Source organism: Aythya fuligula, chromosome 10 (assembly GCF_009819795.1).
Source record: "Aythya fuligula isolate bAytFul2 chromosome 10, bAytFul2.pri, whole genome shotgun sequence".
Taxonomy (NCBI): Eukaryota; Metazoa; Chordata; class Aves; order Anseriformes; family Anatidae; genus Aythya; species Aythya fuligula.
Window position 1 is genome coordinate 21,949,223 of NC_045568.1, and position 14,332 is coordinate 21,963,554.

The 14,332-nt window shown below is 41.5% G+C and overlaps 2 protein-coding genes across 4 annotated transcripts in view; one reads left to right on the forward strand and one right to left on the reverse strand.

Annotated features, from left to right (window-relative positions):
- Positions 1–14,238, reverse strand: part of TMCC1 (transmembrane and coiled-coil domain family 1) — a 131,195-nt gene extending 116,957 nt beyond the window's left edge. For 2 of the 3 annotated variants that reach the window (XM_032194016.1, XM_032194019.1), the window contains exon 1: positions 7,999–8,128. The gene's annotated coding sequence lies outside the window, so the exon portion shown is untranslated. Of the gene's footprint in view, positions 1–7,998; positions 8,129–14,221 lie in introns of those variants that run through there. The other variant, XM_032194017.1, reaches the window with a different exon arrangement.
- Positions 1,761–5,212, forward strand: TRH (thyrotropin releasing hormone). Its single transcript, XM_032194024.1, has 3 exons — positions 1,761–1,901; positions 2,931–3,148; positions 4,364–5,212. The coding sequence occupies exons 2-3, from the start codon at positions 2,953–2,955 to the stop codon at positions 4,948–4,950; spliced, it is 783 nt and encodes a 260-aa protein (XP_032049915.1). The 5' UTR covers positions 1,761–1,901; positions 2,931–2,952; the 3' UTR covers positions 4,951–5,212.
- Positions 14,239–14,332: the final 94 nt, after the last annotated feature.

A 14,332-nucleotide genomic window follows, 5' to 3' on the forward strand; every position in this document is an offset into this window, starting at 1 on the left:
CAATGAAACTGCTGTACCACAGACAAGTGAAATCTGACTCATTCACTCAGTGCTAAGATGAAATACATTCATATGGGAGGCTATTTTTAATATCAGATTCTTAGCTGTTCCTTGAATTAATATTTCTATATGGCTTTGTATATATGAAAGTGTTTCAGCTATTTAAACTTCTGTTTTTCCCATCTATCTTTTTTCAAGAGCAATGCTTCAAAGGGCAGGAGGATTTTTTTAAACTCAATTCAATATATGAATCATTACAAATCAGAGAGAGACAAATTCTAAGGCTAGCCATAGTAAAATTGAAGGAAAAATTTGGCTCCCACAGAAATCCAAAAAAGTAAAATAGATTCCATTTTCGATATAATCGTTAGAGATACAGTTAAAATGCCATGAGCCCCAAACTCTAACCCTTCAGCAAATCTGGAACAAGTACACTGACATCCATGACTACTCTCAAATTACAACAGGGTAATTAATATCAAAAGGCACATCTATATACAATTTTTGATACATTCTTCCTGAGATATTAAGACAAAATTCAAGAGATGACATTCTCAGGGCAGAAGGTTGAGGTAATAGCTGCATTCCACTACAGTCACTCCAAGAACGTCAGCTTTTATTTCACAAAGAACTGATAACAAGGCTCTTGTGTATTTTCTGGTCCATCACATAAAGTTGAATGGGGTAGGGGGAAAAGCTCCACAAGATGACCATTTTCTGTTAAATTCAGATGGGTAGTAAGTCACTTTGATAACAAAACAACTAACTTCATCCGTTTTTAATTTTATGGAGTATTTTCATTATCTGTTCAGATGTAAAATGGTGCCTTTCTTCACCTATGCCCAGTATTTGTTGCCCAAAATATAGCTGAAATGGTGCAAGAGCTACAAATCCCGGACAACAGAAAGGAAAGAGAGATTTGGAGATTTTTACTGCTTCTTTATGCATCAAACACGCCCTGCATGAATTTGCTCCATAGGCTAGCAAGAGTCAACTTAAAACTAACTGGAGTAGCAGCAGAGGCAATCTTACAGGCCACGTGAAGACCCACATTACCTATAAGTATAATGGATCCACTTTTACGTGCAGTGCTTTTAAGAGTATCGCCAAAATGCCTTGTGTCTCAGGCTGTGGCACAGCACCCTAGAGAGGTACTAAAATGCCAGTGTCCTGGCCATGTTTTAATATCTAACACTACGTATCTGTATTCTAGCATACTGTTTATGGAAAATCTATGCCAAGAAAATATGGAATTCTAAGACAGAAACTGTTCAGTGTTATTCAGAAAAAGAACCCATTGTATAAACTTATTTAAATGTAATCAATTACATTTTAAAATTTTCTTCCTTACCTTGATAAATTACCTCTCTTTGCATTTATTCCATAGTATTTGTTTAATAGAAGATACACAAGCTTCTTTTTATTTTTTTATTAAGCAGAAAAAAAGAAAAAAAAAAACACATCTCCTTTTTCTCTCTGATGGTTTACATAAAATTCAATACAGTCTCTTTGGAGAATGGAAAAAACAGCAGGTTTTTCCATTCAGGTCCAGTAAAGATATAAGGAAGTCAGCAAATAACCATCACAGTTTTAAAGTGCATTCAAAATGCAGATCTCTGACATCAGTAAAAAAAAAAAAAAAAAAAAAAAAAAAAAAAAAAAAGCAACAACACATCACCTACATTACCTCACAGCTATTTGCATAAAGGGTCCAGAGGCAGTACAGTATAAGTACGGCGACACAAGCCGTCCAAAGAGAACTTAGCAACAGTTTTATTGGATACTGCATGTGTCTGTAGCAGAAAAAGGGCAACTTTGAAGCTCAGATGTGTTCAATCCTTTAAAGCTGTTTGCAATCTCTTGCCAGATGCACCTAGCAAAAATCTGAAACTACAAACCAGGTAAGTTATCAAATCATTTCCTTTTAGCTGATTCTAACTTTCCTTCTAAAAATTGTTCTAAGCCAAATAGCCTATGTGATATTCTTAGGGCTGTTATCCAAGGACATTACCAGAGGTGATAGAAACCTGCCAATATGATAATATACTCATCTATTTTAAAAATGCATAGAACTTGTTAACATTGTGTATTTCTTTTATGTTCTGAGGATGTAACTAAGCTAAATGATTGCTATAGTAATATTAAAGATATATTCCATTCTATTGAAGGAAGTCTGCTTACTGGAAAATAAATCAGTGGCAAGTGCTTTAGAAATTCCAGTGCTAGCTGGTAGAAACAGAAAAACACTTGCTATCTAGGCAAGTGGTAATAGAGGATACAGTTATTATTGTCTCTGCAAAAGATGTTAGCTGCTTTCACAATGCAAGGAACCTCCCTAACTAACAGAAGATAGCACAGCTATCTTCTTATATGGGCAAATGCAAAAACACACAAGTACCTTAAATATATAGAAATAGATATTTAAAGCCTGGCTGTTAAAGTTGGACTTTAACTGAAGGTGGAATGGAAGTGTTGTAAACCACATTATTTTAAAATAAACCCTTGGCAAAAGAAATTGCCTGTTGGAGATTGTTAGTGCAGGTTTACATGTGTGTACCTCATGTAGGACAACAGTTAATACAAGGTTCAATAGGGAAATTATTTTTGCCTCTTGGCAAAAGGCAGAGCAAGATCACTGGTTTTCCAGATCATCTGTGTATCATGAAGTTAGGTGTTTGAAATGCTCATATTTATACTGCCAGAAAAAAAATGAATGAGTACTTGGTCTCAATTATGAAGAATTTACAGATTCTCTGAAGAATATAAAATAAACTGAGAGGTCTGTAACAGAAATCAAGAGGGACCTTCATATGAGACTTCAATCCCTACAACAATGCCGTAGTTCTTTTTCAGTGTCTGGCAATATGGCTATTATTGCTAGAATTCTTTTGCTCCATCCTCCTCCCCTGTTGTTCTCTCTCCCATGGAAGTTGCAGGAACTCCTGTCTCACAATGCTGTCTATCCAGCTGCCACTGCTACTCCTCTGCCTGACCTTGTCTGGTGTTTGCCTCAATGGGGGGCAGCCCCTTCCAGAAGCAAGTGAGAACATGGGAAGAAGTCCCCTGGATAACATCCTGCAGAGATCTGAAAGCTTCATCCTTCAGTCTGTCCTCAAGAAAGCTGAAAAGAAAGAAGAGATGAATAAAGGTATATGTAATACTGGGTACATCCCTTTGGTAATGCTGGTGTATTTCTTGGCTGAGATTATTAGATCCAATGTATTTACTTCCCAGATTCTAATGTATATATTTATTACTCCAACTAAGGTAAAGGGAGGGATAGCCCATCTGCTGTAATATACTGGCACACTTCTCAAAAGGCGCTTTCTTCTCTACTACCTCCTACCTTAGGCAATGCCACACCATCACTGAGTAAGATGCTGCATAGAAAAGGTAGAAGCCTGTCACAAAACATCTGCCTGTCTGTCAAGTACTTTTCTAGGAAAGCTCCAAGAGGACATATGGGAGGACATTCTGCAGTTTTGGACCCTGTATTTAATGCTAATTGCAGGTGGGAGTGCTCCCGTTCACCTTCTACCTCAACCTTCTGGCTTCTACACCCCAACAGAGGTGGGCTTTTCCATGTGTGGCTGGGAATGCAGAGGCTGTCCTAGTGCCATTCCCCTCCTGACAGCTTGCAGATGCTCTGCTCCCACCAGTCACAGCAGTGGAAGCAGATCACACTTGGAGACTATAGCAGCACATAGGGGCCTGCCACCAACAAAAAGCACAGAGCGGGCAGAGGAGCTGGCCCTAAGGGCCCCATAGAAAAGGAATTCCTCCCTCCTCACATGAATGCTGAGAGCTGGCCATGTCAATCTAAGGCATGAAACACTAAGCAGAGCTTAAGAATAAGTAAGAGATACTTATGGCTGTTGGAAATACTGAGCTAGCATTCAAATGTCCACATTCCTGCTTCTACCTGTGTTTCAACCCTGCCCTTTCTCTATCTCATGCTGTATCCAACCCTCCCTGCTCCCAGTTACTGCAGCTGATTTCTTCCGTCTACCCAGCATCTTTTATTCACCCTGCTACACCTTTACCTGAATCTGACTTGCTTCTGCGAAGTCTAAATCAACCAACACATTACCCTTTGTCACTGCATGTCTTCCCACTTGGTTTGCACCTAGTTCCTAATATATCAATCTACCCTTGGAAAAAAAAAAAAAAAAAAAAAAAAAGTGCCAGAATTGTTTTGACAGAGACCATCTAGAGTAATCAAATTCAAGACAACACAGTTACCAGTGCAAATAAATGGGTATAATGAGCAACAGATTATAATCTGCACTGTAGAACTCCACAAATTCACATTTCTTTAGAGAGGATTATGGAGGTTCATTAACATTATTCTTCCCTTGGACAGGATTAAATGCCCCTCTGCCAGAATGGCTTTCCAAAAGACAACACCCCGGAAAAAGATACATAAGTGACCTGGAAAAGAGACAGCATCCTGGAAAAAGAGATGTCAAGGAAGAAGCATCTTATGGGGACATTCAGAAGAGGCAGCATCCAGGGAAAAGGGAGGTAGAAGATGACCTTGCCAGCTATCTGGAGCTGAAAAAGCGACAGCATCCTGGCAGAAGGTCGCCGTGGGACCAACATGCGGACATCTCTAGTGCACGTCTGACTTACTTGAATGGGTTATCCAAAAGACAGCATCCAGGGAGAGGGTATCTGATGCATAAACATCAGCATCCTAGCAAGAGAGGCTGGAATGATGAGCTAGACCTAAGTGACCATGATGGGGAGAAACGCCAGCACCCTGGAAAAAGGCACTGGGATACTGATAACCCAGATTATGCAGGTCCCTGTGACCTTCAGGAGTCCTCCACCTGTAACACAGGCAGTTTGTGGGTTGATTTACCAGAAAAATTTAGCAAAGACAGGGTAGAAGAAAAACGTCAGCACCCAGGAAGGAGATCAACATGGGAGAGTGAAACAGAGGAATGAGAAAGTAATTGTGTATCATTTGCATTTGGTGAAGTAAATTGCCAGAACACTAAAAAATTCTGTTCACTCCCTTTTGGCTTCCTGCTGCTGATCTCTGCACTACCTTCCAGTGAGTGAGAGTCCCCATTTAAGCTAATGGCTTTGTCACAAACTTAAAGTAATGGAACAGAAGCAATCAGTTGAATGGCCCAGGCAAGTACTGAGGGTCTTCGACTCCCCCACTCTGTGAAGTTAAGAGTGCTCTGTTCCTTATGGTCCTAGACCCCAGAATAATCCTATGTGCGGTCTTAAACAGGATCTTTAATATCTGTTCAGCTGCTACTCAAGAATAATTGCATGACTTCCTCTCATGTCAGTGAAATCAGTACATGAATTGGAAGAAAAAAGTATAACATGCAAATTATTTCAAAATGAAATTGAGTAGGTTTTCAATTCTAAATGATATATTAATGAGACCCTGTGCACTACAATCTATCTAGACAGTAAGCACTGAACAGAGATAGGAACTGTTCCAAGTGCAAAAGATTAGATGACTGGCTTCATAGTTTGCCTTGGAACTGCACCAAGGAATCATTTCATCTAGGAGGCTGCATAGTTCAAAGGGTTAACGAATCCCAGAGCAACTCAACCCAAGCTGTGAACTTTGCTGTGTACACCCCAAACTAGAACTCCCACCCTGTTGTGTCCACATTTCAGTCACTCCTCTTGAAATCACTCCTTCTCCTTAGATGTTTAAAATTGAAACAAATTTTCTTTCTGATATCTATCTTTTCTTCTGATACAGATTTCTGATTTTTCCCCTCTCAAAGGAATGCTTTTCCCTTCTGTGGTCGGACTCCCAAAAGTATTTATTTGATATGAATGGTTCAATAAACATCAATAGTAAACTCTGGGTGTCCTTACTGGTGGTGCAAAACATACTGTAATAGAGTGAAAAACTTAAAACCAACCCAAGCTAAACAAAAATAAATGAACATCCAGGGATATTTTTCAGTGGAAAGTTTTTGCATGCTGGTCAGCCCACGTTTATACCTAAAACCGGTTTGCTACTAAAGTGGAAGGGTGATTTGCATATAGATATATTCCCTTTTTCAATCTTCTACCTGTATGATACACAAGTACAAAGATCTGGGCTAAACCCTATCACCTCGCTCACTGGGAACTTCTACTATTTGAGAATGATCTTGGCAAGCAAAACGTGGTTTAAGTTCGAGGCAGATTCATTTTAAACAATGGAAGAAAGGTTGACTGATCTACCTCCTCAAACCTTCTCAATTCCATGATTTCTGTGCAACATATAGCAAGACACACAGACATGCAAGTCACTGAAGACGAAAAAATTAATTTCACCAGTCTTGTGCTGTATGCTTGCAGGATGGCTTTGCTGTAGCTAAGCTCTACTGGATGTGACCAATTACTATGTTTGTACATGCACACATAGAAACAAATAGAATTGTATAAACAATTTATACAAAATTAAAACACTTCTACACGGGCTTGCACTGTTCATATCATGGGCTGCAAACACTGAAATCTTTTGTGTGTTTTATTCAAGGTTTCTACTGTCAGAGAAAGATGCCATTACGTGAGGTATGTACTTCATTCACTGTACTAGCAGTAGGGAGAATAAAAATAGAAGTCCGATTTCCTGGTCACAGCTAAACACAAGATTTACTGATTCTTGCAGTTAATGCACATTTACAGAGTGCAGTCTTGGTCACATGATTTCTTGTACACTCAAAGATGTTAGAGCACGTCAATATTTCACTATAATGTGTTTTTTTTTTTTTAACAAATGAGTATGTTTTCCATTCACATTCACCTTTCTCAATACCATCAAAACATGTTATATGCCTTGAGTGTTCTCTCTAAAAATGGTTGTTTCCCCACTCTCTGCCTCAGAGCACATCCTTTGTTATAGAAGTTAATTCCTCCATATGACTTAATTACCCTAACAAAGAATAATTAACGATCTCAGCAAGTTTGACGGAAGATAGATACTCCCAGGTTGATCAACACTCTACTTGTTTGTCAAACAGTTTCTACCTTTGGAGACAACGTACTGTTCAATGTATGTGACAACTGGCAGACCTGTTTTACTGACAGGGGTTTTCTAATTAAAAAGTGCTGAACAAATCCTCAGAGGAGGTAGCTAGCAACATTCCGTACACTCCAAATTCCTTTAGCAAGTTTTCTCTATACAGTGCTTTCTAAAATGCTCGTTTCATTTCACAAGCGAAAAAAAAAAAAAGATTTCTATAAAGATTACCATTTCATATACCATTTCCTGCAATGAATCGATGCTTCTTACAGATCGGTAGTACTACACAAGACTAGAACACTTGCTATAAAATGTCCAAAATAAGGAAAAAAACAAACAAACAAACAAAAAAAACCACTACCAAGTGGATAAATATGGGCAACAGCAAAAACACAACACAGTTCCTGCAAGACAAGGATGCTGCTGGAACTGCTACAAGAAAGCCAGGGTTGGGTCAGGGAGAGAAGCACGACTGCCCAGGTCAAAGTAGTTAATGTGCAGCAAAAACAGCTGTTTCACCATGTTCAGTTACTGCTAATTCTCAGAATAACTTTATTATCAATAAACCAACCACTTACTAAAAAGGAAGGTATGTGTCGTCCTCTCCATGTGGCCAGTGAGAGCTAGCACAAGTGATTTTATGTAAGTCTAATTTTTCTATCAGCTATATTTTAGGTTCTGAGTGCTTGAGTATTTATTGAGCTGTCAAGCTTATCCAGCATCTAGGCCTATAGCTTTTCACTTTGACTAACCAGAAAAGAACCAGCTTCTGCACTGTAATGCTTTGCTTCTTTGAATGGCAAATATAGCACAATCCCTTAGCAACACAAACTACACGGATATGTACTTCTTATTTATAAAATAAGAATTTGATAACTGCACATCTCATATAACCTTATTTCTATTTTATACCTTCCCTTCCCTGTCACCTTTTATTAGAATTTAACATCTATGCAAATATCTATGTGTTACCAGCTTTGTTCAGGGACACGTGTAAATGTACTTACACGTTCTGATTCTGCCTCCAAGTGGCAAAGCCCCCTGAGCGCACTGCCTGTCTGTGAGTCCTTGGGGAACAACAGCAAGGAACAGACTTGGTCCAAAGATCACAAGAGTCAGTGGAAAAATATCCCTCGTCTTCTGCAGAACCTGGATATAGACAATAAAAAATCAAAGCTGTGCATTGGCCCTGATCTGGCACAACAGGCATGCAAATTCTTATTTCCAGATCTAATTACAACAATGCTGCATAGATGAGTTCTTTGTTTATTCTACACCAATTTCACATTTCTGGTATATTACCAGTTATTAAGACATAAGGGAATTTGATTCCTAAACAACACCCTACACAAGCGTCTTCAAAATGAGGTTTGTTTTCAAAGGTAGGGGAAAGGTGAAGGGAATAAGCTGTATAATTAACATTTCCTGCAATTTTCAACTCCTCTCACCACTATTGCTCTGGGCCCCCTCCCACACACTTACCAGCCTTGATCTCTTTGCTAAACCACTCTAATTAGCATGTGCTGAGTCTTTCCAAGGGACATACAACTTCAACAAACCCCTTTATTGCTACTTTTAATGACTCTAAGTTGAAGAAAGTTTAAAAACATCACCGCCACAGCTGAAGCAGAGTCACTGCTTGCCTGGTAACTCACTCATTTAACATTAAATGTCCAACTGCAATTTTAAAGTACCTGTCAGGACACCACTATAAATAAAAACTGTGATCAAAAACAGTCAAGTGGAAGGGAAGCACGGAAGGAGGGGTGAGTCTAGTCTGAACAGAGACATGACAGAAGAGGTGCAAGGGGGACAATCTTTGTTTTTGGGAAACAGATGTACAGACTATGTTCATTGGAGTGCAGAAGTCTCACTTCCCTCCCAACATGAACAACGTGAAGCCCACTCCTACAGGATAACGAGGGAGGATTTGAGTTGAGCACAGAGACATTTGGTAAAAACTGGGAAAATTCCTTGAGAACACCAGTTTATCTGCTGGCCTTGAGATTACTTTTAGAGCTGTGTGAAGACATTTGTATTTTGTTTTCCTTGACAAAACCACTGTAGCTTAAAAGCCCTAAGAAGGAAACAAAGAAAGGGATATTTGTCAATTATCTGCCAACTCGCTTTGTCTGCCTACATGAGATGAAGGCGGGGAGGGAAGGGGAAGGTAAATGAGAAACAAATCTTACTAGATCACAGATTACATTGGCATGCTAGAGCGTGATGTAGGTCCCTGACAGAGGGGAGCATCAGACTCTAATCTAACGGATTGATCCTAGCCAAAAGGCAAAGACAGCTCTGGAGTTCCTTTCAGCCACGTTGGTTTGAACCAGCAGCTAGAGATCCAGACAAGCAAGCAGCATCCCAGACAGCCTGACAGGGCAGCATTCAGTGACTCAGGGGATGCCCTCCTCCTTCACTCACAGCCCATGAAACTGTGCCTTCTCACGTTCACAGGAACTGGGACGAGGGAAAATCTGGAAAACACAGAAATACTCCTGCAAAATGTGATGGAGGTAAACCAGGATCCGATTTGCCATATCAGAGGAAGTTAGTTTATTAAAGTGTCTATACTGAATCATAGCCAGATGCAACTCAGTATGATTCAGTATAGACACTTTAATAGCTGCCAGGAATATGGAAAATGAGGTAATGAATGGGAAAAAAAGGGAAAGTGACCTGCTTTGAAACGGATGTCTGAAATACGATTGTTGCTTTAACTAATTTTCACAGAGAAGCATATGTTTCCAGCATCATTTCCCTCTTGATTCTGAAACTGGTACTGATCTATGGGGTGCCTGAATAAGCTACTGTAAAGAGAGGAGGAAAAAGAAAAGCCAAGACGAATGAAAAACATAATCGGTCATTATGAAGGGTTCTCAGAGCCAAAGCAGTCAAGACAAAAAGCAAACGCACCATTAGAAGAAGGTTTCTGAACATGCAGGTTGTGATGAAGATGATACAAACTACAGCCCTGCAAAAGAACCACAAATCATTGTCTGCCAAGCAGCCTCCTCCTTCTGTGCAACAAGGGGGTAGATAGAGGGCTATTAATTTCAGATATGCTGCTAGGATGGGAATTGGCTGCTGTACAAGCAACCCTGTAGGGGAAAAAGAAGACATGAGATGCAACCAAATATGGGTCTGCTTGAAATCTGAAATGAATACTGATCACAGACTAGTCATGATGGTGTGTACCGATCCTATAGGTACAACATTAAACAAAATGTGAACATGTGGGAATTTTGAATCTTCCACTCCTCTTTATAATTCAACTTCTATATTCAAAAGCGGTGACATTCCACTACACCCAGGACCAATATGCCAGGTTCTTCTGCTCTAAGGGAGCAGATAAATTTGTGTAGATTGCTGTCCTGCTGGTACTGAAGCAGTTAAGAGGCAAATCAGACAAATGGGATTCAAAAAGTTGTCAGCTGCAGCTCTTAAAAATCATGCTGTCAATTTTGATTGATGAGTCTGCAAACACAGGAAAAACACAGTTTTGGCATGGAAATGTAGCTGCTTCTATCTTCTCTATGCAGACTAATTAAACAACTTTGCTTTGTATCAAAATGTTTACTTTAAGCAGATTGAGTATATTGAATGTATGAGTTTCATTAAAAGTGACAAATACACAATTTTTTAGTACTCTGAACAAAAACTACGGAAAACGTTGGTTGGCATCCACCTATAATCAAAAACTAAGGAACAAACTGTGATCATTTTGGGTTACTGGAAAAAAACAAAACTTTCAGTTTCAGAAGATTTTTTTTTTTTTTTTTTTTTTTAAGTTTACCATTAAATTACAAAATCGAATTTAGGTCAATTTCAAAACACAGCATTTATTTAGATTAAGTAATTGTTTAGTTTAGGGAAAATTTAGGAAGAACATTCTCATTTTCTACTCTTTGCTTCCACCCTAACTCTATATTGAACTCAACACTTATTTTTCAGTTGTTTTTTGTTGTTTGTTTTTGTTTTGTTTTTGTTTCCCAATGAATAACCCTTATTTGTGCATAGATGTTCCACTGCATTCCTTGAGAAGCAGACAGGTATTATTCAGAAATACTTCTAGTCTATGCTTACCACTCTTTTGCTGGGATCAATTTCCATTATTTTACATTCCAAATGCCACTAAGGTTATTAAAAGAAGTTGAAGAGCGTAAGCGAGCCTAACTGTAATACATTTCTGACAGAATTGCACTATGGCTACAGGACTGAGAGCTTCCATCTTCTAAATTCCATCCCCACAAAAGTCTCTACTCTTGTATATTAGTAGCAACCACCAAGTTAGCACCCGACTGAGTCCTAAAATTCAGTTTTAGGTATTCCAACAGCTCACAAACGTATTTTTCAACTTAATTACTCAGTGTTTTCTAAGGATTGAGTGTCAGAGTGGGAGGAGGTACATAATGGCAGTGGGGTTTTGCAGGCTGAGTTTTTACATTCCAATGGCAGGACTAAGGAAGTAGTGTGTCTGACTTCTGACTCTGCTTCTTGAGCAAGCCTTTAGAACACATTGCTTTCCTGTGTCATAACTCTATTATACTGGTTCACAAATAAGCCACAGCACCTGCTGCATTTCAGTAAGGTTTAATGCATCCCCTGATACTTTTCAGATCATTGTTCTCTATCACCATCTCCTTATTGCAACTCGCTGGATGAGCACAAATAAATGTTTGTTTTATTTTCTTTTAGTAGTGTAAACTGGATTGTTTTAGGCTGACCTGGATTTTTTCATTCTTTCAACACCCTGTGCTTGGCAAAGTGTTAGGAGTCTGAGCACGCAACAAGCAGCTACATTTTATTCTCACTGACATCAGCACAAACCTAGATTATTTCCCACCACTTTAGCAGGGATACATAAGTCCAGATTTTGCTTTGGGAATGGACACCAGTCAACATATCACTACATCTGGCATGCTAACTTTATCTGTTGCTTCTGTAACTCTTCTTGAGAGACACCTTATGAGAGATTCTCTGCCAGTCTCATACTCTCCTAAAGATCCAAATGATATTAGATCAATCATTTAGTGAGGAGTGAGTTCCTTAGAAAGTGCTAAAGACTATTTATCTTCAGAAACATGAAAACAAATGGCATTTTTGTTTCAAAATGTTGAATGAGATTTCTCTTTTCAAAAACGACTGACACAAATTGTTTTTTTATCTGTAGTTCAGAAAGACGCATTTGGTGAAATGCTCTGTCATGGTCTGTAGTCAAAGGCAGAACATGCAAAAGAACATCGTTGACTAAAGATTCAGTGAGTGCAATGTTTGATTTGTAGTACACATCCCAGAATGTTGTCAACCTCATCACAACTTGCTGTAACAGTCCTTCTCACTGTACTGTTTAGTCCAGTATTAGGCTATTGGACTTTTATCACTGCATTTCCCTCATGTGTGGAGCTTTTAAAACCACCCTGCTGAAAATGAGCAATTACTGACGCTACAGAGAAAAGCAGATTTAAGGAAAGAGCTTGCTGTTCAGAACAGTGTCCCTCTTCCTTCTACCTGACTCTTACTACTTCTGAATGACAGAATGAGAGAGGATGGAGCTGCCAGAGTCACGAGGGCCCTATGGCTCATAGGCAGGATTATCCTGCGTGCTGCAAGAGGGGAGAGAAAAAAAAAAAAAAAAAAAAAAAAAGTAAAACAAATGGCTAAGCAGCCCTATGTGCTGTAAAATCCACTGCAAAGTCCCCTAGCAGGTCCTCAGTTGCTCTCAGTCATGCTTGTTGTGCTATCTGGTGACAGCCACTTCTTCCATTCTCCCCCTACCCCTTTTTCTTGTCCCTTTCTTACACCCACGTTAGAGAGCCACACTTCTCATTACAAGAACAAAACGCACACACCAGGAACAAGAAAACAGAAATACCTACAGACACACCACCACAAGTCCTGCATCTACTCTTACCTTTTTAACTTATTTCCACTGTCACCCTTCTCATTTCCTCCCATCCAAGCACAGATCTCACAGCCCTTATTATTTGCACAGTTGCCTGTTTCTCTTTTCATAACTGAATCATGACTGCATGGTTTTGAAAAGTAGAGTATAACAATTCTAAACAGGAAACTGCATACGTAAACATTCAGTGAGTCTGACTATATAATTAAATTACTCTTGTGGTTAAATCAGTTCAGCTTTAAGACTTTGATTTCCTGTAACGCTTTGCTGGATGGTGGAATTATAAATACAAAGCAGGTCAGATTCATTAATAATGTGACAAGGTGCTGACAGTGGTCAGGTAATAGTCAGCCCACAACGGCCAGGCTGCACGAATGTGAAAAAAATTAAAACAGTTACTAAAACAGTTTGCAGGTGAACCACTTGCCCCATTTGGAACCACCTGCTATCTTTCAGCTCAGATTTGAAGTCCTTAGGAGTTGAGCATCTACTTGTAACTTATGCCTTGGAAAGTACACCCCCCTCTACGACCCTTGTCGAGAACGGTTTTGAACAGCCAAGCCTTGAGCATGAGACCGGGGGACATGAGCCGCGACAATCCACCCAGAACAGGCAGGCAATGCCTGAGCACAACGAGCATCGACGCCTAAGAAAATCTCTGCCTCCAAACCCGTAATTCTAACAGGGCAAGCAGAAGTATAACTGCACCCTCCGATGATTTCCCCTGCACGCTGGAGAATGCGGGCCAGCGCAGGTTCCTGCCCCTCGAGATTCAACAGGAACCAGCGCCGGAGGGGGGGGGATTTGCAAGGATTCGTCGTCGATGCACGCGACTGCTCGGCTGGCAGAGACGAGCTGCCGCGGCCCGCGCTTGCCCAACGCGTTCCTTTGAACAGCGCGGGCGGCGGAAGGGGCGGGCGTCAGGCCCGGCACGGCGGCGACGCCGCTCCCCGTGCCAGCGCACCGAGCGGCAGGACAGGGAGCACGGAGCGCTGCGGCCGCTGCCGGGGGGCGGCTGGCGCGAGGCGGCCGGGGGGCGCGGCCGGCCCCGTCCCGTCCCGTCCCGTCCCGCTCCGCGGACAGCGCAGCCGCCGCCGTCGCCGTCGCCGCCGGCCCCGCGCGCCGCAGCCCCGGGGCGCCCCGCGGCGGGCAGGGGGCGGCCGCCGCCCGCATCGACGGCCGGGCCTCGCCCCCCGCCCGGCCCGCGGGCGCCTCCCTCGTCCCCGCCCCCCGCCGGCCCGGCGCTCGCCCCGCCCTCCGCCGGGCGCTGCTGCTCCGGGGCGGGCGGCGGCCCGCGGCCCCCTGCCGCTGGAGACACGCACCTGCTGCCTGCCGGCCGGGCCGCAACGAGGCGGCGCTGCGCTGGGCTGGGCTCGGCTGGGCTGGGGCGAGGCGAGGGCCGCAGGGCCGGCGGAGCCCCTCGGCCGGGCGGG